At 39.5% G+C, this 23,477-nt stretch overlaps 1 protein-coding gene across 7 annotated transcripts in view; it reads right to left on the reverse strand.

The window, feature by feature from the left end:
• TMCC1 (transmembrane and coiled-coil domain family 1) overlaps positions 1 to 23,477 on the reverse strand; it is a 243,445-nt gene that overhangs the window by 215,711 nt on the left and 4,257 nt on the right. For 5 of the 7 annotated variants that reach the window (XM_055381559.2, XM_031009428.3, XM_055381565.2 and 2 more), the window contains exon 1: positions 14,395 to 14,606. Coding sequence is in view for 1 of the 7 variants with exons in the window: in XM_063704165.1 (XP_063560235.1) it covers positions 14,395 to 14,433 (39 nt within the window). In the remaining 6 variants the exon portion in view is untranslated. Of the gene's footprint in view, positions 1 to 1,088; positions 1,178 to 14,394; positions 14,644 to 23,477 lie in introns of those variants that run through there. The other 2 variants (XM_055381557.2, XM_063704165.1) reach the window with 2 other exon arrangements.

Genomic DNA, 23,477 nt, shown 5'->3' on the forward strand with positions numbered 1-23,477 from the left:
TGAAATAAATACACATTATGCTTTAGAGACTTCATCTCTCATTTGTTTCCTAATGGTGTACAAAGACCCACAGCTATATACATACATATATATTATATATTACATATATTATGTATATAATATATATAATATATAAAATATATATACATATATTATATATATACATATACGTGTATATATACATATATACATAATATATAATATATATTATATATATTATATATACATAATATATAATATATAATATATATTATATATACATAATATATAATATATAATATATATTATATATACATAATATATATTATATATAATATATATTATATATATACATAATATATAATTATATATAATATATATTTATATATACATAATATATATTATGTATATACATAATATATATTATGTATATATAAATATATATTATGTATATATAATATATATTATGTATATACATAATATATATTTTTTATATATATATATATATTTTTTTTTGAGACAGAGTTTCGCTCTTGTTGCCCAGGCTGGAGTGCAATGGCTCGATCTCAGCTCACCGCAACCTCTGCCTCCCGGGTTCAAGCAATTCTCCTGCCTCAGCCTCCCGAGTAGCTGGGATTACAGGCATGCGCCACCACGCCCGGCTAATTTTTTATTTTTAGTAGAGACAGTGTTTTTCCATGTTGGTCAGGCTGGTCTCGAACTCCCAACCTCAGGTGATCCACCTGCCTTGGCCTCCCAAAGTGCTGGGATTACAGGTGTGAGCCACCACTCCTGACCATATTTTATATTTTCACTATTTGCTACAGACAGAAATCTTGGCTTATAGATCCAGGAAAGATAAGAAATTCAATACATTTGGCATTATTTACCATAAAGATACAAAATGTATATACTGGTTTTATTCACTAAAAACAGGCAAATTATCACAAAATAATGGTTTGTCACATGCTACAGATTTTTTAAAGTTCCTGTTTGAAACTTGAAATACTTTTGAAAAACAAATACTAAAGAAAAACAAATTCTTTATCAACAATATTTTTATAAATGTTTATTCTCACTATAGGACAGGAAAAGTTATTTTTTGATACCTGTTTCACCTAACTCCAAGATTATGACATCATGATCCTTCCAACTGTCCTCACCTACACGAGTCTCATCCTTGTCCAATTCATCCTACCTATGAGTTAAAAAAAAAAAAAAACACTTCTTCATTCCCTTTGTTTCAATTCTACCTCTCAAAGTCCACTCTTCATATATTAAAATGACCTTACTCAAAACTAAGCTTGTCTCCAAAAGGTCAGCAAATGGGTGGGGCGGGCTAGTCTCACAAACACAGAAACACAAATGTACGATTCAAGTATCTCCATGCTTTCATCCATGTTATTTTTCATACTTGCAATGATAGCCTTCTTCTTCAACATTACAAATAGAGAACACAGATCAAATCCTCCTGTAATCGCTTCAGCAGTCACCTATTCTCTTCCTTCTTTATATTTCCACAATACAAACCATATGGCCTTCAATAGCTAGTTTTCCTGTTTTCCTCTTTCCACAGTGGCTTCTTGAAGTGCCATATCAAATCTAAATTCCTTAACAATACCATTAGTATTCAATAAATGCTAATTCAGTGATAGGTTTAAATCTGTCTCTAAATAAAAAAATTATCTAGTCCTAACCTGGTGTGGGTAGAAAATCTAATGTAACTCTAGGAGAGTAAAGAAAGAACATATAGCCAAGCAAAGAACTGAAGCCACAGAAGGTGGCTTATTTCACAACACTTCCCAGTTCATCCTATCTGGTGACTGCATTGGCTTATTTTCAAGAAACTGACTTTAAGGCCATAGTAGAAATAAGTTTTTAAAAAATAAGACCAGAATAAACTGAGTCACTGAGTCAGAGCTACAAGAGAAGTGATTCTAAAGATGACAGATGAAGACTCTAGGTCACACAGATAGTTTGTGGCATACAAACACTAGAACAGAGGCTTCTAACTTCTAGAAGAGTAACATATTTATTGTGCGCCTAATATGTGCCAAGAACTCTGCTAGGCACTATGTTAGACTAGTACCCATTCTTGTACATCAAGATACTTCCCATAGATGTTCTAAAACATTTAAAATATTAATTTAAGGCTCACATTCTAAGGAAATCCCTGTGTTACAAGAAGACAATGCCCACATCTCTAACAAATACATTAAAACAGGAAGGCAGAGGGGGGGAAAAAACCATACAAGCAGGAAAGAATCTGGAATTCCAAACAATTTACTCTTCCTTTTCTGGCTATGAAAATTCGCATACTATTGTTTACCAATAAAGAGATTAAGACCACCAAAAGGCATTTCTACCCAAATTTCATGACCCAACAGTTTGGAAAAAATGAACATTATTCCTGGCAGAAAAAAATTATCTGTTTTTGTCACATCACATGCAGAGCCATCTGAGGACAAATGTCTAAGCAAAAAAAGAAACAATACTGGAATTTGAATAAAGACTCCTCAGGAATATGGCATTTAGCTGTTTCTTTTCTTTTCTTTTTTGAGATAGAGTCTCGCTCTGTTGCCCAGGCTTGAGTGCAGTGGCGCAATCTTGGCTCACTGCAACCTCCACCTCCTGGGTTCAAGCGATTCTCCTGCCTTAGTCTCCCAAGGAGCTGGGATCACAGGTGCACACCATCATGCCCAGCTAATTTTTGTATTTTTAGTAGCGATGGGGTTTCACCATGTTGGCCAGGCTGGTCCTCGGACTCCTGACCTCAAGTGATCCACCCACCTTGGCCTTCCAAAGTGCTAGGATTACAGGCGTGAGCCACTGTGCCCAGCCTAGCTGTTTCAATGGAACCTTTCATCAAAGGATCTCAAAACAAATGTTACTGACATTACCAATAATCAAATTGGTGACCCTACGGCTACAGAAAGAAATATATCAATGACCTAAGGAATTCAATACTGATATTCTGAAACCCAGCCCTCTGTTCTAAAAACAAAATCTAGTTTTATGTATAGTAGTGTGCTATAAGAAACATACATATTTGGTCTTTGTCCTTGATTCCTGGCAGAGCTCCTAAAACCCTTAGGTTTTCCTCAAATAACAGAAGCGCTTTTTGTTATTCATAATGTATTCCTTTCAACCACACCTGAGTTTATACTAATTAGGTGACTCTTGGTGGGCCTCTAGATAGCTTCAGGATAGGGCTGGTTGCCAGGGGAACCAACCAAGCGATTAGAGTATTGGAACTTTTAGTCCTCCACTCCTCAACCTTTGGGGAAGAGAGAGGAACTGGGCACTGACTAAATGATGGGGTTTGGAAAGATTCCCAGGTAGTGAATACATGGAGGTGCTGGGAGGGTTTTGTGCCCAGAGAGGACATGAAAGCCTCACACCCCTCCCCCATAGCTTGCCCTATGTATTTATTTCATTTAGCTGTTCCTGAGTTGTACCCTTTATAATAAATTGATAAACATAAGTGTTTTCCTGAGTTCTATGAGTCTTTCCAGTGAATTAATGAACCTGAGGAAGGGGTCACGAGAACCCCTGAATTTGCAGCCAAGCCAGACAGAAGTGTGGGTGGCCCAAGACTTGTGACCAGCATCTCAAGCAGCAGCAGTCTTTTGGGACCGAGCCCTTTAACTTGAGATCTGACACTAACTCCAGGTAGACAGTGTCAGAATTGAATGGAATTGTTGAACACTCAGTGTCACAGAACCGAAGAATTGGTGAATTAGGTGTGGTATGGAAAAACCCCCATAGGTAGTAATTCTTGGGATATATTTGTAAAGCTTGATGATACAAATGTATTTGTTGATATAACCTCCCAACTTACCTTGATGCACATGTACAAATAGAAAACCCAAAAATGTAAGCAATGCTGTCAAGAATAGTTGCCACTAAAAATAACTGGCATTAATTTTATGCCATCTACACGCCAGGCATTAAGCTCAGCATAAATTATTTGCAGTGTACAAAACTCTGAGACGCAGATACTGTCCTCAACAGCAGAAGAGACAATTAAATCTCATAAATGTCCCACTATACACAGCAAGTAGCAGAGTTATGAACTAAAGCTAGTTTTAACACATAAATCCCTGCCAACTTCTACATTACGGCAACCTTTACTTTTTATCATGTAGTGTAAAATTATAAACTTTAACAATCCTTGAGGACAGCATCCTCAAAATATGTTCTTGAAAGACTAGTCTTGAAAAATTCTCTCAAATAATAAAAATAAAATATAAAGAAATCTCATGTACCTATCTAGTATTCTACTTGTCTACACATTTTTTTAAGAACTGCCTTTTTCAGCATTATACTCTTGCTGACTGACAAACATTTCATTTTTTTCTCCTCCAGTTAATAAGAAACTAAAGTCATCAAGACACTACTTTCTCTTCAGTACCAATATCAGCAATGAGGAAAGAGGTCACTAGATATCAGGAAATCTTATAACTTCTCAATGTATTTGGATAGTTACATTTCCAAGTATTATCTTCAGTACCAAAATCCTAATTCTTCAATTGTTTTTCATTAGATATGGTGGCTAATGAGGCTGGGCAGCGTGGAAGCTCACGCCTGTAATCCTAGCACTTTGGGAGGCCGAGGCGGGCAGATCATGAGGTCAGGAGATCGAGATCATCCTGACTAACATGGTGAAACCCCATCTCCACTAAAAATACAAAAAATTAGCCAGGCGTGGTGGCTGGCGCCTGTAGTCCCAGCTACTCAGGAGGCTGAGGCAGGAGAATGGCGTGAACCCAGGAGGCGGAGGTTGCAGTGAACCCAGATCGTGCCACTGCACTCTGCGGGGGGGGCGACAGAGCGAGACTCCATCTCAAAAAAAAAAAAAAAAGATACGGTAGCTAAAGCTCTCACTATTCTGGTCTCATTCATCTAGAAAATTTAGATTATCCCTGTCCTTTTAAAATGTAACATCCAAGAATGGATACAACATAGATATAATCTGACAGTCCAAGAACAAAGGGACTATTACTTCTTTTAATCTAGCACTGTACCTCTGTAAGTGTTCACCAATGTTAGCTTTCTTTTAACAGCCAAATCATACAACTTACCTTAGATTATGGGACTCATCAAATGAAAACAAAACTTTTGAGCCAGACAATTTCTGTTTAAGAGTAGGATCTTGCCTGGGCGCGGTGGCTCACACCTGTAATCCCAGCACTTTGGAAAGCCGAGACAGGTGGAGAGCCTGAGGTCAGGAGTTCGAGACCAGCCTTGCCAACATAGTAAAACCCCATCTCTACCAAAAATGCAAAAATTAGCCAGTTGTGGTGGCATGTGCCTGTAATCCCAGTTACTTGGGAGGGTGAGGCAGGAGAATTGCTTGAACCCAGGAAGTGGAGGTTGCAGTGAGCAGAGATCATGGCCACCGCACCCCAGCCTGGGCCTAGGCAACAGAGTGAGATGCTGTCTCAAAAAAAAAAAAAAAAAAAAAAAAGAATAGGATCTTACATTTCTATTACACTCACCTTGACACTTTCATACCTCATACGTACTTAAATCATCTTGATTTTCTTTGATGCAACATATTAAACCTCCCAGTTTTAGTATCATTTATAAATTTTTTGGTAAGCATGCTTATACCATTATTCGAGATCTCGATCCACACAACTTAGCAACAGAATTTACAATCCTGTGTAACCACAACTAAGCTCTACATCAAAATAAGCAAACCAAGTCAAATGACTAACAAACTGGGAAAATAAATTTGCAACACATATTACAATAAGCTAATTCCTTTACATAAACGGCTCCTACAAATTCATAAGAAAAAAAACTGTTAGGATGTTGTTAAACAGGAATTAAAATTTGAAAAAAGAAAAAAGAAAAAATGCGTAATCAATGAAAAAAGAATCAAAGTCTAACATGGACAGCCAGCTCACAAAAAAAGATACATGATTTTCACATAGATGAAAAGTTCTTCAACCTCATGCATGGGAGCAATGCAAATGAATCTACGAAGTGATACCATTTTTTTAACCTACAGATTGGCAAAGACCAAAATGTTTGATAACACATCTAAGTTGTAAAGATAATGGAGAAACAAGCACTCTCATAGACTGCTGATTGTAAAATAATTCCACCTAAGGTCTTTAGAGAAAATTTTGAAAATATCTGTTAAAAATGTAATTATATCTACCTTTTCTTCAGAGCACCAGTATTCACGCAGCATTATTTGTAACAGCAAAAGTGCTAGCCACAGTTGTTATTCCAACAGCCATTTCTCCCTTCTTCCTCATTAACCAGAATTCACATTTTGTTCAAGATAGTAATGACTGGTTTCGGGCAATATGGCTATCATATTCTCTTTCCTAGACACACTTGGAGTGAGGGGCAGCACTATAAATCCCAGTGAAATGTAATGAGACATTACACAGGAAGTGCACTCAAAAGCATGGTCTGCTGACCCCACAGCATCAGCATTACATGGGAGCTTGATAGATATACAAATTCTCAGGCCCTACTCCAAACCTACGCATTTCAGAATCTCTGGAAGTATATCCCACCAATATGCAAGATGAATTGTATTTTAACAAGCTCCCCATGTAATTCTATGCACACTAAAGTTCACGAAGCACTGTTTAGGAGACTTCTGGGAATTTCTTTCCTTCCCATGTAAAATGACAGCATCTTCCCAGTAAAAAAATGTTTTGCCCTCCATATCCTGTTTTTGAATGCAGTTGGTTGTGCTGGTTGGAGATGAGGCAGCCATGATGCAACCACAAGGTGACACAGGGAGGCTGAAAAGCCAACATAATGAGGAAAATAAAGGTGAGGGGAAAAATGTGGGTCCTAAATATTGCTGAGCTACCAAACTAGTGCTGAATTACCTATCTCGTTGCTTCTGTTTATATAAGACAATAAAATATTTTTACAGCTTAAGTCACTATTAGATTTCCTGGGGTTTTTTAAATTATTACTTCCATTATTTACAATTGAATGTATCCTAATGATATATATTTTGTCTACACATGGAATTTTTTTTTTTTTTTGAGATCCAGAGTCTTGCTCTGTTGCCCAGGCAGGAGTGCAGTGGCACAATCTCGGCTCATTGCAACCTCCACTTCCCGGGTTCAAGCCTCCCGAGCAGCTGGGATTACAGGCACCCACCACCACGCTTCGCTAGTTTTTGTATTTTTAGTAGAGATGGGGTTTTGCCATGTTGGCCAGGCTGGTCTCAAACTCCCGATCTCAGGTGATCCATCCACCTCAGCCTCCCAAAGTGCTGGGATAACAGGCATGAGCCACCGCGCCCAGCCTATCCTTGGAAATTAATGGAGCTTTAATTCTAGTGGAAATGACACAGATTGGGGATAAGACTTGTTAGTGGTCTCAAGACTAACACCAGTTGTCTTAATGCAGTGTGGACATACGAAAAACCCAAAAGAAAAAAAATCACAGGAAATACATAACATGAAACACTACGCAGCTGAAAAAAAAAAAAAACTGACACAAGTTGGCCAGGTGTGGTGACTCACACCCATAATCCCAGCACTTTGGGAGGTGGAAATGGGAGGATTGCTTAAGGCCAGGAGTCTGAGATCAACCTGGGCAACATAGCAAGACCCCGTCTCGAAAAATTTTTTAAACTACCCAGGCGTGGTGGTGCACGCCTGTAGTCCCAGCTAGTTGGGAGGCTAAGGCAAGAGGATCCCAGGAGGTCAAGGCTGCAGTTAGCTATGATCACACGCACCACTACACACCAGCATAGGTGACAGAGTGACACCATGTCTCTAAAAAATAAAAATAAAAAATAAGTTTAAAAATACTGTTTTTTAATGACATGGGCTATAAGTAGCATATGGTTAATCCCTGGTCCAAAATGCTTGGAACCAGAAGTGTTTTAGATTTCAGATATTTTCATATTTTGAAATATTTGCATTATACATACCAAGCAAGCATCCCAAATCCAAGCAGCATTTCTTTGAGTGTTATGTTGGTACCCAAAAGATTTCAGATTTTGGATTTTCAAATTTGGGATGCTCAAACTATATTGTATGAGGGAAAAAAGCAAGGTATAGAACTGTTTGAACAGCAGACCTCTATTTGAGTTTTTTAAAGGTAATATAAATATATATGTACATATATACATATATATGTACATATATACACATATATGTACATAAAATATCTGGAAGGAGACACAAAAAGAGGTAAAAATGGTTGTTACTAAGGAGTTCAAGAAGTAAGGACCAGGAACCAGGGATTAAAGCGAGACTTTCATTTCTATGGTTTCAACATCTGCATATTCCTATTCAAAATGAGTTTGAAATAAAAATATTAAAAACTTCTTTTAGATTCATATTACACATAAGAGAATTCTCAAAGTGACTCAAAGCTGTTATTTCTACAAAGTACCTAAAAATTATTGTTTGCCTACCAGACCTGGCATAATGCCTTGCCTATAATAGATTCTCAAATGTCTTCTGACTCAATTTACTATGGAATCAATTCCACAAGCTGCCACTTACGGCATCTAAGAATCTAAAAAATAGCAGCTAGAACTGAGCGCAGTGGTTCACACCTGTAATCCCAGCACTTTGAGAGGCTGAGGTGGGAGGACTGCTTAAGCCCAGGAGTTCAAGATCAGCGTTGTCAACATAGCAACACCCTATCTCTGCAAAAAACAAAATAAATAAATAAAACATACAGGGCAGGTGCAGTGGCTCATGTCCATAATCCCAACACTTTGCAAGGCTGAGGTGGAATGACTGCTTGAGACTAGGAGTTCAAGACCAGCCTGGGCAACATAGCAAGACCCCATCTCTACAAAAAATACAAAAATTAGCTGGGTATGGTGGCACACACCTGTAGTCCTAGCTACTTGGGAGGGTGAGGTGTGAGGATGGCTTGAGCCCAGCAGTTTGAAGCTGCAGTGAGCTATGATTGCACCACCGCACTCCAGCTGAGCAAGAGCAAGACCCTATCTCTAAAAAAATAAATAAAATAAAATGAAAAGTAGAAAATAAACTTCATATATTTGAACCTTTCTCTTCATAATCAAAGTCTGTCAGATAATTACTTAACTCTGTTTTCCTTATTCTCCACAATATTTGAGTACTGTCTTAAGTTGTCGGAAAGGAAAATCAGCTCATAACAACCTTCTTTGGGTTTTCCATATGCCCACACTGCATTAAGATGACCAATACCAGAAGCAGGCATGGTGGCACATCTGTAGTCGCAGCTACTCAGGATCTAAGGTAGGCGGATCACTTGAACCCAGTAGTTCATCTAGCCTGAGCAATACTGCAAGATTCCATTGCTATTTAAAAAAAAAAAAAAATTGGCCAGGTGCGGTGGCTCACACCTGTAATCCCAGCACTGTGGGAGGCTCAGGCAGGTGATCACCTAAGGTCAGGAGTTCGAAACCAGCCTGGCCGACATGGCGAAACCCTGTCTCTACTAAAAATACGAAAAAGAATTAGCTGGGTGAGGTAGCCGGCGCCTGTAATCCCAGCTACTCGGCAGCTGAGGCAGGAGAATCGCTTGAACCCTGGAGGCAGAGGTTGCAGTCAGCCGAGATCGCACCACTGCACTTCAGCCTAGGGGACAGAGCAGGACTCCATCTCAAAAAAAAAAAAAAAAAAAACCACAAACACACCCAAAAAAGATTACCTATACCAGTGTGAGACCACTAACAAGTCTTGGCCCCAATCTGTTACCTCATTTCCACTAAAACATAAACTCCATTAGGGTAGAAATTTTTATCCACTGTATCTCCAACACCTACAACAGGGCCAACAAATATGAAAGTAATCAATACATATTTTTTTTAATAAACAAATGAAGAAAAAGAGGTCTTCCATAAAAGCCAAGAATAAGTTATGCCTAACCACACCCACCCACTTTGGTTATTTACATAAGCTCATCCGGCTGAGTATGCTACATAGACTGGATACTTTCACCAAAGAATAATAAAATAGGGCCGGTGCCGTGGCTCACGCCTGTAATCCCAGCACTCTGGGAGGCCGAGGCGGGTGAATCACCTGAGATTGGGAGTTCAAAACTAGCCTGACCAACACGGAGAAACCCCGTCTCTATTAAAAATACAAAAAACTAGCTGGGTGTGATGGCACATGCCTGTAATCCCAGCTACCTGGGAGGCTGAGGCAGGAGAATTGCTTGAACCTGGGAGACGGGGTTACAGTAAGCCAAGATCACACCACTGCACTCCAGCCTGGGGAACAAGAGCAAGATTTCATCTCAAAAAAAAAAAAAAAAAAAGTTTAAAATATCATTGGTCCTTAAAGTTATACATTCATTCTTTTGATAATTGTTATGTTGAACACAACCTGCTAACTGCTTTACAATGATTTAAGTAAGCACTAGTGATTTGAACCCAGGTTTAATGCCTGGCTCAAAAAAAAAAAAAAAAAAAGAATAAATATAAGTGTGAAGAGGTTCTCACAAGCCCCACTGACAGAACAAAGACTACATTTAAAGTGCCTTTCAGCCCTATAACCTAAGAAAGAAGAGTAGCTGACAGCCAATTAGCTCCTAGCCAATCCTTACATTTTTTCTTTTTCATAATAATTGCTAAGGACAATTTTTAAAATCCTGAAGACATGAATCAAAAATTAAGGAGCCAGGTTCAGTGGCTCATGCCTATAATCTCAGCATTTTAGAAAGCTGAGGCAGGAGGACTGCTTGAAGCCAAGAGTTTGAGACCAGCCTGGGCAACATACGCAGACCTCATCTCTACAGAAAAATAAATAAATAAAATTAAAAAAAATAAACCCTGAAGGGCTGGGCGCGGTGGCTCACGCCTGTAATCCCAGCACTTTGAGAGGCTGAGGCGGGAGGATCACAAGGTCAAGAGATCGAGACCATCCTGGCTAACATGGTGAAACTCCGTCTCTACTAAAAATACAAAAAAAAATTAGCCAAGCATGGTGGCAGGTGCCTGTAGTCCCAGCTACTCGGGAGGCTGAGGCAGGAGAATGGTGTGAAACTGGGAGGCGGAGCTTGCAGTGAGCCGAGATCGTGCCACTGCACTCCAGCCTGGACAACAGAGCGAGACTCCATCTCAAAATAAATAAATAAATAAACCCTGAAGATCTCCTCAAAGTAAATTTTCCAATATTACTTTAAATGAATAATTAATAAAGACAGTTGTTAATAATATTACTTACATATCTTAAATCTTCTCCTGCCAAGAACATCTACCCAGAGTTACAGATTTTTATCTGAGTACCCAGTCTCATCAGGGTTTAGGAAATGTTTTGCATTTGGAAAGACAACATCTCCAATCAGTCTTTAACCTCCAACTGCTCCACTAAAACTACTCTTTATCAAGGTTACCAATAACTGCCACATTGTTAAATCAAATAGTTGATTCTCAGCCCTCATCTCAATTGTAGTATTTGACACAGTTGATCACTCCCTATTCCTTGAAACACTTTCCTCATTAGACACCAGGATACCCTCTAACCTAGTTTTCATCTTAACTCTCCAGCTACTGCTACTAAGTCTTCCTTGATGTTTCCTTCTCATCTTCCCCAACTCTAAACTCTGGAAATTAAGTTCTTCAACTGCTTCTTACTTCCATCTCTACTCACTTAATTGGAGATCTCACCCAGCTTTCTGGATTTAAATATAATCTATTTTAACAATACCCAGAGGTATATGTCCAGCAAATCCTTCTCTCCTGAATTCCAGATTCATAAACCCAACTGTTTACTCAACATCCCTAAGTCTTTTTTTTTTTTTTTTTTTTTTTTTGAGACAGAGAGTCTCACTCTATGACCCAGGCTGGAGTGCAGTGGCGCAATCTTGGCTCATTGCAACCTCCACCTCCCAGGTTCAAGCAATTCTCCTGCCTCAGCCTCCCCAGTAGCTGGAAATACAGGCATGTGCCACCACGCCAGCTAATTTTTTGTATTTTTAATAGACATGCAGTTTCACCATGTTAGCCAGGGTGATCTTGATCTCCTGATCTCATGATCCACCCGCCTCGGCCTCCCAAAGTGCTGGGATTACAGGTGTGAGCCACCGTGCCCAGCTTTTTTAAAAATGTTTTTATTTTTATTTTTATTTTTTTTTGAGACAGAGTTTCGCTCTTTTAGCCCAGGCTGGAGTGCAATGGTGCAATCTCAGCTCACTGCAACCTCTACCTCCCAAGTTCAAGTGATTCTCCTGCCTCAGCCTCCCAAGTAGCTGGGATTATGGGCGCCTGCCACCATGCCTAGGTAATTTTTTACTTTTTTTTTTTAGTAGAGACGGTGTCTCATGACATTCGCCAGGCTGGTCTTGAACCCCTGACCTCAGGTGATCTGCCCACCTCGGCCTCCCAAAGCACTGGGATTACAGGCGTGAGCCACTGCGCCTGGCCAACATCTCTAAGTCTTAACAGGCATGTTTAATTTATGTCTAAAATTGAGCTTCTGTTACTTCTCCTGCAAACTTGTTCCTCTTTCTTTCAGTCTTCTCCATCTCAATAAATGACAACTGCATTCTTCCAGAAACTCAATACAAAAACCTTAACTCTTTCCTTTCTTTCACAGCACATATCCAATCTATCAGCAAAACCTGCTGACTCTACTTGAAAAATATATCCAGAATCAGATCATGTGTTACCACAGTCACTGCTACTCTCTAGCACAAACCCCATTTTCTCTCACCTTGATTACAGTAATAGGCTCCAAACTAGTATTTCTGCTTTTGTCCTTGCCCAACCCACCACTATCTACTCAGCAGCCAAAGAAATGAAAATGTCAAAATATAAATCAGATCATGTCACCCTGCCCAAATGCTCCAAAGACTTCCTATTTTGCTCAGTGTAAATGCTGAAGTCCTACAAAGACCACCAGCAGCAGCAGCAGCACCTGGGAGCTTATTAGAATTAGGCCCTACCCCACACCTATGAAATTAGAGTCTAAATTTTAATAGGAACCCCCAAGGTAATTCATGTGCACATTGAAGTTTGAAAAGCACTTCCATAAAGCACCACAAAATAAGGACCCACCCTCACCATTCCTCAGGCAAGCTTCTGTCTCAGGACATGTACACTGTGATTCACTATGCCTAGAATGCTCTTCTCATATACGTGTATGGCTCACTCCTTCACTTCTTTCAAGCCCTTACTCAAATGTCACCTTCTGTATGAAGCCATCTGTGAACACTCAACCCCTTCCCCTCAATACATTCTATTCCTGCTTTCCTTTTACTTTTCTCTTTAGAATTTGTCATCATAAATTTAAAAATGACATTTATGCATTATTTATTTATTTCAGGCCAGGGATGGTGGCTCATGCCTGTAATCCCTGGATTTTGGGAGGCCGAGGTGGAAGGATCACTTGAGCCCAAGAGTTCGAGACCAGCATGGGCAACATAGTGAGACCCTCATCTCTACAAAAAATAAAAATATTAGCTGATCACAGTAGCATATGCCTGCAGTCCCACCTACTTGAGACACTGATGCAGGAGACTGTTTGTGCCCAGGAATGTGAGATTGCTGTGAGCTACGACTGCACCCTTGCACTCCAGCCTGGGCAACAGAACAAGACGTTGTCTTAAAAAAAAAAAGTTTTCAGAAAGAAAAATTGAGTCTTTGAGTGAAAACAACAGATATACCTATAACTGTCTACAACGCAATAACAATCCTTTACATTGATAAAAATCTTTCATGCAAATTTTCTTATCTGATTCTCAATAACCCCATGAGCTGTGTAAAGCAAGTAATGATAAGCCCATTTTAAAGGTGAGAAAACAAACATACTTTAACTCTCAAAGCATGGAAGTAATAATGTCAAACCTGGGACTGAAGTCTCAATTTTTAGTTCAAAACTCTACAATATCACACCTCCTCTTGCCAATGAAACTGAACCAGACTATGAAATCATACAGCCATAATATTATGTTAAGGTTACTAAGCTTTCCTAAACCATCCAGTGTCTATGCACAATGAGAACAAATTCAGTTTACCCAAGTCACAATTTCAATTTGAGAAATAAGAATGCAAGCTACAGCTGGGCACAGTGGCTCACACCTGTAATCCCAGCACTTTGGGAAGCTGAGGTGGGGGATCACTTGACCCAGGAGTTTGAGACCAGCCTGGGCAATACAGCAAGACTCTGTCTCTATTATAAAAAATAAAAATTTAATTTAAAAGAAAAAAATTCAAGCTGCTCCCCGTTACTTGTAAGTCTAATCCCGTGTCTAATAACATTCAGGAAGAATGTAGGAAATGAGCTGTTTCATTATATACATTAAGAAAGTTCTTGTTGAGCTACAGATGCTAGAAAAAAAGAGAAAATGGGAGAAAGGAAGATGGAACAAGTAAATGAATGAGAACTGAGTTATAGAGAGGAAAGTATAATTATTTTATACTGTTCTGAGTGCCTGGGTGATGTGATTTTGCAGTAGAAGAAAAAAACGACATACCTCCTCAAAATCCCAGCAATAGCTTCCCTTTCTTTGCATAGGTGAGGATGAACAGTTGTAATCCAAAAGGTTTCCCAAAGTTATTTTTTAAAAAGACATAGAAACAGAAGATCCATATGAAAAAGAGATCCAATCTGGGAGGATGGACACTGTGTCTTCTAAATCTTGTGACCAAAGGCAACTGTTCACCGAGCGTCAGCATCTGAAGAAAGTGCTAACTGTGGATGTGTCTTCTCCAGAGATTAATACCTGCTGGGACAGAGAAGCAAGAAAAGGAGAAAGAACTACTGAATGCAAATGACTGTCTGACAAGCAATGACAGGCTGAGCATCCCAACTTTGAAAGGCCAAAACCCAAAATGCCCCAAAATCTGAAAACTTTTGAGTCCCAACATGATGCTCAAAAGACACACTCATTGGAGCATTTCAGAGTTCAGACTTTCCTACTAGGGATGCTCAACTGGTAAGTATAATACAAATATTCCAAAATCTAAAAAAAATCTGAAATACTTCTGGTCTGAAGTATATCAGTTCTCAGGCTGCAAATTTTTTTCTTTTTTTTTTTTTTTTGAGACAGAGTTTTGCTCTTGTTGCCCAGGCTGGAGTGCAATGGTGTAATCTTGGCTCACTGCAACCTCCACCTCCCAGGTTCAAGCGATTCTCCTGCCTCATCCTCCCAAGTAGCTGGGATAACAGGCACTTACCACCATGCCAGGCTAATTTTTGTATTTTTAGTATACACTGGGTTTCACCATGTTGGCCAGGCTGGTCTTGATCTCCTGACCTCATGATCCCCCTGCCTCGGCCTCCCAAAGTGCTGGGATTACAGGCGTGAGCCACCTGCGCCCAGCCTAAAATTTTTTAAATTAACATTAGCGAACAAAAAGTGATCACATGGAGGTAATACCAGTGACCACGCCCAGCTGGCACTGAGTTATCAATGACAGCAATAAGCAAAAGTACACTTTTGCAGGTAATCCAGCTCTCTCTCTGATAATAGTAAAGAAAATATTAAAATCTATTTCAAGTTTTTTGTAGCAAAATCATGGTCATATCACGCAACGAATCATAGATAAATATTTGTCTGCAGTCTGCCAAACAGAGCAACCATTCTGGCAACTTATAAAACAAATATCATAGAACTACTAATGCAGATGTCCACTCTCAGCAGAAAATGTAGAATAATCATATAAAAAAAACATATGTAGGTTTTGGCAGAGAAACTAAAAGTTAACATGAAAACAAAGGGACATAAATGTTAATATGACATACAGGGTGGTCTGCATACCTTTTTAGCTAACATACAGAACAAGAAATCTGTTATATTTTCGCAACAAATTAAGGCAGTATTTATTGATACCTGCTACATCACTGCATTTCTATCAAACCACAAATAACAGAATATATAAAATGAAATACATTGGATGGAACTAGCAGCAGTCAAGACACAGCAGAAGGAAAGACGAGTGAATGTAAAGACACGGCAATAAAAACTATCCAAAATGAAACCCAAAATATAAGACCAAAGAAAAAGAGCAGAGCATCAGTAAGGTATGGGACAACTTCAAGAACCTAATAATATATATGTAACTGGAATCCGAGGAGCGATGTGTGACTATTTGGAGAAATAATAGCCAAAGACGTTCCAAATCTGATGAAAAGTATAAACCCACAAACTCAAAAAGCTTAACAACAAGAGCAAAAAACTCAAAAGAAAGCTTATACTCCACCAGGGCACAACAAAATCAAATTCCTTGAAACCAGACATAAAGAAAAATCTTAAAAGGAGCCAGAGGAATATGGAACGAGAGAAAATATTTACAGATCATCTATCATCCAGAATATACAGAGAACTCTTAAAACTCAAAACAAAAACAACCTGATAAAAATGGGCAAAGGATATTTCTACGAAGGAGATACATGAATGGCTGATAAACACATAAAAAGATGCTCAATATCACAAATAATTAGGGAAATGCAAATCAAAACTACAATCAGATACCACTCATACCCATTAGGATAGCTATGATTAAAAAAAAAAAAACAGAAAACAACAAGTGCTGGCAAGGATATGGAGAAAGTGGAACCCTTGTGCACTGCTGATAGGAATGTACGATGCTACAGCCACTGGGGAAAACAGTATGGAAGTCCTAAAAAAATGAAAATAGAATTACCATATGATCCAGCAATTCCACTTCTGGGTTTATAGCAAAAAAGATTTAAAGTGTGGTCTGTAAGAGCCACACTTTATGTTCACAGCATATGAACACAGTCATGTTCACAGCAGCATTATTCATGATAGCCAAAAAGGAGAAGCAACTCAAGTGTCATATGTCCATGAACAGATGCATGGATAAGCAAAATGTGGTACATCATATACAATGGAATACTATGCAGTCTTAAAAAGAAAGAACATTCTGAAAAATACTACAACACGGATGAACCTTCAGGACATTATATTAAGTGACAGGAGACAGTCACAAAAAGACAAGTACTGTATGATTCCACTTATATGAGGTACCTAGGGTAGTCAAATTCAAAGACAGTAGAATAGTGGCTTCCAGAGGCCAGAGGAAGGGGTCTGGGGAGTTAAGTGTTTAAAAGACTTTCAGTTTGCAAGATGAAAGGAGTAATGGAGATGGATGATAGTGATGGTTGCACAACATTATGAATGTATTTAACATTACTGAACACCACACTTAAAAATGGTTAAAATCAGCCAGGCGTGGTGGTTTACGCCTGTAATCCCAGCACTCTGGGAGGCCAAAGTGGGCGGATCACTTGAGGTCAGGAGTTCGAGACCAGCCTGGCCAACGTGGTGAAACCCTGCCTCTACTAAAAACACACACACACACACACACACACACAAAATTAGCCAGGTATGGTGGCACATGCCTGTAATCCCAGCTACTTGGGAGGCTGAGGCAGGAGAATCGCTTGAACCCGGGAGGCGGAGGTTGCAGTGAGCTGAGATCGCACCACTGCACTCTACCCTGGGTGACAGAGCGAGACAATCGATCAATCAATAAGGTTAAAATGTGCCAGGTGTGTTGACTCACGCCTGTAATCCCAGCACTTTGGGAGACCAACATGGGAGGATTATTTGACCCCAGGAGTTTGAGATCAGTCCGGGCAACATGGTGAGGCCCCATTTCTACAAAAAATTGTAAAAATTTGCCAGGAATGGTGACAGGCACCTGTGGTCCCAGCTATTCAGGAGGCTGAAGTGGAAGGATCACTTGAACCTAGGAGGTCAAGGCTGCAGTAATTCATGTTTACACCACTGCACTCCACCCTGGGTGACAGAGCGAGATGCTGTCTCAAAAACACACAAACAAAAAATGGTTAAAATGGTAAATTTTTAATTATATGTATTTTACCACAATAAAAAAATATATTTTTTGGGCTGGGAGCAGTGGCTCACACTTGTAATCCCAACACTTTGGGAAGCCAAGAGGGATCAATCACTTGAGGCCAGGAGTTCAAGACAAGCCTGACCAACTTGGTTTCACCAACATGGTGAAACAAGATGGTGAAACCTCACCTCTATTTTATTTTATTTTAGAAATTAAAAAATTAAATTAAAAAAAGAAAAAATATATTTTTTGAAAGAAAAATAAAAGCAGCCAGAAGGAAACAACCACACATTACATACAGAAAAATAAACCCAATGAAAGCAGATTTCTCATTGGATACAATGCAGGCCAGAAGATGGTGAAACAGCATCATAAAGAAACGTCAACAGTAATTACATATCCTGTGAAAACAGTTTTGAAAACTAAAAACAAATTAAAGTCTTCAGATGTCCAAATACTAAAAGGATTCATTGTCAGCAAATGTGCACTACAAGAAACATTAGAAATCCTTCAATCAGAAGGAAAATCATACCACACAGAAATCTAGAACTATACAAAAGAACAAAGAGCACCAAAAAAAGGTAAAATATATGAATAAACAAAATATACACACACACTGGACAAAGACTTTTATAATAGTATGAGCAGAATCATTTACATTATTAAAATAAAGAAAAAAGCAATATCAAGAATTTTCAGGCTGGGCGTGGTGGCTCACACCTGTAATCCCAGTACTTTGGGAGGCTGAGACAGGAGGATCGCTTGAGCCCAGGAATTGGAGACCAGCCTGGGCAACACAGTGCAACCCCATTTCTACAAAATAAAATAAAAAAAGAATTTATACATATCTTCCAACATGCTTGTCTTCCACAAACTTCAAAGTACCCTGATTATTAGAACTCAGTTCCCATCACACTTTCCTACAAATCACAGTCAATATTATTTCTTCCTTATAAAATGAAGCTCTAAAGTACAAGCTATTTGTCTGATAACAGAGTCTTTTGAAGAAATAAAAACTAAAATCTCCTTGTTTCCAGCTTAGTATTCTACTACACAAACAGTGGTTTTCAAAATCTTTGAAGGGCTTGCCTACAGAGAAATTCTTTGAGATAAAAAAAAATGGTGGTCAATATATAATTTATCGATTTTTTTCACTGTCTCAATGGAACTCGAAAGTCATTTACAAATGAGCTACATACAGCAGGCAGGGCGTGGTGGCTCATACCTGTAATCCTAGCACTTTGGGAGGCCGAGGCAGGCAGGTTGCTTGAGCGCAGGATTCAAAACCAGCCTGGGCAACATGGCGAAACCTCATCTCTACAAAAAATGCAAAAATTAGCCAGAGACGGTGGGACACACCTGCAGTCCCAGCTACTCGGGGAGCTGAGGAAGGAGGATTGCTTGAACCCGGGAGGTCCAGGCTGCAGTGAGCTTTGATTGCACCACTGCACTCCAGCCTGGGTGACAAAGTGAGACCCTGTTTCTACATAAATAAGTAAATAAATAAGCTACAGCAAAGAATGTTCCTTGTTTTCAAGAAATCTGAAAAATAACAATATGTTTCAATGAATTGGTCAGGTTGCCCCAAACTGGCAAAAGAAGAAAACTTTTGCCAAGTCTTCCTGAGGAAAATGAATTTGTCAAAGCAAAGGTGTCAAAGCAATCACTGCAAAACAAAGCTTTGGGGTCAGGTGTTGAAGTTGAAAAAGGATCACCTGAGGTCAGGAGTTCAAGACCGGCCTGACCAACATGGTGAAACCCTGTCTCTACAAAAACACAAAAATTAGCCAGGCATGATGGCGGGTGCCTGTAATCCCAGCTACTCGGGAGGCTGAGGCAGGAGAATTGCTTGAACCCAGGAAGCAGAGGTTGCAGTGAGCTGAGATCGTGCCACTGCACTCCAGCTTGGGTGAGACAGAGAGACTTCATCTCAAAAAATAGAAAAAAGGAAAACAATATTTGATGCTATTCTATTATAGTTCAAACCTGAGGGAATGTGGTTAGTCAGAATAAAATCTCTGTAACATCACTGATGCCAAATAGATTACAGAATGGGAATCCTGCCTACTACCCCTCTGAATACATAATAGTTTTTGTTTGTTTGTTTTTTGAGACAGAGTCTCACTCTGTCACCAGGCTGGAGTGCAGTGGCGCAATCTCGGCTCACTGCAACCTCCGCCTCCTGGGTTCAAGCAATTCTCCTGCCTCAGCCTCCCGAGTAGCTGGGATTACAGGCGCCCACGACCACGGCCGGCTAATTTTTGTATTTTTAGTAGAGACAGGGTTTCACCATGTTGGCCAGGATGGTCTCGATCTCTTGACCTCGTGATCCACCCACCTCAGCCTCCCAAAGTGCTGGGATTACAGGGGTGAGCCACTGTGCCCGGCTTGAATACATAATGTTAAATGCAATTCATATACTCGGAGACTGCTTGAGACCACTAGCAGACCTCATAACCCAACTGCACAGTGAGAGACCACTTGCTGCTCTCAGACAGATAACTGAATGGTTCACATAACTCAGGATGTTCTTCTGACAGATTTCTAGAGGAAGGCTACCTACTGTTACCCTATCTGGACCAAAATTTTTTATTCTATAAAGACAACAAGAAAATTATGTGATTTCAGTATTCACTAAGGAATACCATATTCCAGGAGAAAGTAGCATTCTTTCAGCACTTTATCCAAAGTCAAGCCATTGGAAAGCTTTCTACTTGATATGATAATAAACTTATCAAAAGAAATACAGTGGTTACATACTCAAGAGAATTGAAAACGTATGTTCAAACAAAAGCTTATACAAGAATATTCAAGACAGCATTATTCATAATAGCAAAAAAGTGGCATTATTCAGAACAGCCTACTGATGAACAGGTACACAAAACGTGGTGTATCCATACAGTGGAATATTACTATGCCATAAGAGAGGAATGAAGTACTGATACTTGCTACAACATGGATGAATAAAACACTGTTAAGTGAAAGAAGCTAAAAACAAAAGGGCAAGCCGGGTGCAATGGCTCACACCTGTAATCCCAGCACTTTGGGAGGCTGAGGCGGACCAATCACTTGAGGTCAGGAGTTCAAGACCAGCCTGGCCAACATGGTGAAACCGTTTCTACAAAAAAAAAAAAAAAAAAAAATTAGCCAGGTGTGGTGTGTGCACCTGTAATCTCAGCTACTCAGGAGGCTGAGGCGGGAGAATCCCTGGAACCCGGGAGGCAGAGGTTGCAGTGAGCTGAGATCACACCACTGCACTCCAGCCTGGGAGACAGAGTGAGACTCCGTCTCAAATAAAATAAAATAAACAAAAAAACCCCCAAAAGGCCAGGTATTATATGATTCCATTTATGTGACATGTTTAGAATAGGCAAACCCATAGGACAAAAATCAGACTGTGGTTGCCAGGGAACAAAGAGAGGGACTGCTTAATAGGTATGGGGTTTCTTTCTGGGGTGATGAAAATGTTCTAGAGTTTGACAGCGGTGGTGGCTGCACATGTTACACTGTGAATGAACTAAAAGCCACTTAACCGTAGATTTAAAATGGTTAACTACATATTTCAAATCATAAATCGTATTTTATAGGAATTTTACCTTAAGAAAAAAAAAATACTGGGCTAGGTGCACTGGCTCATGCCTGTAATCCCAGCACTTTGGGAGGCCAAGGAGGGCGGATCATGAGGTTAAGAGATCGAGACCACCCTGGCCAACGTGGGGAAATCCCGTCTCTATTAAAAATACAAAAATTAGCTGGGCATGGTGGCATGAGCCTGTAGTCCCAGATACTCAGGAGGCTGAGGCAGAAGAATCACTTGAACCCGGGAGGTGGAGGCTGCAGTGAGCCAATATCGTGCCACTGCACTCCAACCTGGCAACAGAGCAAGACTCCGTCTCTCAAAAAAAAAAAAAAAAAAAACAACAAAAAAGAACTTCTAAATGTTATTTATCTTGTACCTGTATCTCCACTCCTTAACAAAATACTGTGAGCATTAAAAAAAAGACCACTCAAAAACACTTTTTAAAATATAATATATTGACATTCTAAAAAAGGCAAAACTATAGAGACAGGTAAAAGATCAGTGAGGTTGCCAGAGGCTGGTGTGAGGGAAGTAAATCAGTGAGAGACAAACTTTCTAGAGCTGTGGAACTAATCTGTATGATACTGTAATGTTAAACATAAAATACTAGAAGCTGTCAAAACCCATAGAAATTTATATCACAAAAAATAAACTTTAATGTGTGCAAATTCTTAAATAATTAGGAGATAAAGGTAGCTCAGCAAAAAATGCAGAATGTAACAAAATCTAAATCTATTACAAATACACGAGACGACTTCAGGAAGTAAGTAGGGAAAGCTGCTGACCTAAAAAACATTAGAAATGAGTGCTGTCTATAAAACTAAAGGCAAAAAGAACTATCTGTAAGTCTCTAGTTGATAAACTAGTTTCCCACAGGTATACAGATTAACAGTTCTGAAACCACTATACGTGTATGCTGGAATGGAATAATTAATTCTGGCAGATGGTGGGAGGCAGGTTTTTCACTGATGAAGCAGGAGGTTACATATAAGCAAGGTAAGGTTAGAATGATACATGTGGTAATGAATTAGAGTTGGAGACATCACGAAGTCATGTTTAGCTTAATAAAGACACAGTTACATATAGAAACATATATAGACATGTGTATATACACAGGTTAATATGTACACATATATCTCCTTCCTCCGTCACTTGAGAGGGCCTAGAAGCAACAACACTTCAGTACCAACAAGCACACCTATCACCCAGATCTTGGTTTGTAACACCATTCTTCAATAAAAGGTACCAGGGCTCCTTGAGAAATGACTGATTACAGGACTGGAGCAGAAAATATACAAGATGAACCTTAAGAGCATCTTATGTTGCCAGAAAGGAAGAAAGTACACACACAATGATGGAGATATGTCAAAGAGAAAGGATACAGGAGCCAACTTAAAGAGCTCCCAATGGCCAAAGCTGAAATAATTTAGCAATGAAATTTAAGTAGATACACCACCCTTAAGGAGGTAGAACATAACTCATCACCACTAAGTGTGGGCTGTACATAGTGATGATTTTCCAGAGTACAGCAGAAAAGAGAGGAGGAAAGAGTAACTTTGCAGAAAACAAACTCTGCCTCAAGCCAGATAAGCAGGGTTAACATCAACACTGATAAGTCACACTGGTAGTATACATCCCTAATATGTGATGAGAATGACACTTTAGCCCTGTGGTCTTCCTTCCAAAAGCATATTACATTCTTGGCCTAACCACAATAAAAACATCAGATAAATCCCAAAGAATGTTCTATAAAAATACCTGACCATGGCTGGGCACAGTGGCTCATGCCTGTAATCCCAGCACTTTAGGAAGCTGAGGAGGGTGGATTGCTTGGTTCTAGGAGTTCGAGACCAGCCTGGGCACCATGGTAAAACCCCATCTCTACAAAAAGTACAAAAATTAGCAGAGCATGATGGCACACATCTCTGGGCCCAGCTACTCCGGACATTGAGGTCAGAGGATCACTTGACCCCAGAGTGTTGAGGCTGCAGTGAGATGAGATCGTTCCACTGCACTCCAGTCTTGTTGACAGAAGGAGAACCTGACCAGTAATCTTCAAAACTGCCAAGGTCATTAAATACAGGGAAAGTCTGAGAAATTGTCACAACCAAGAGGAGCTGAGGAGACATAATTACTAAATGTAATGTG

This window comes from Gorilla gorilla, chromosome 2, assembly GCF_029281585.2.
Source record: "Gorilla gorilla gorilla isolate KB3781 chromosome 2, NHGRI_mGorGor1-v2.1_pri, whole genome shotgun sequence".
Taxonomy (NCBI): Eukaryota; Metazoa; Chordata; class Mammalia; order Primates; family Hominidae; genus Gorilla; species Gorilla gorilla.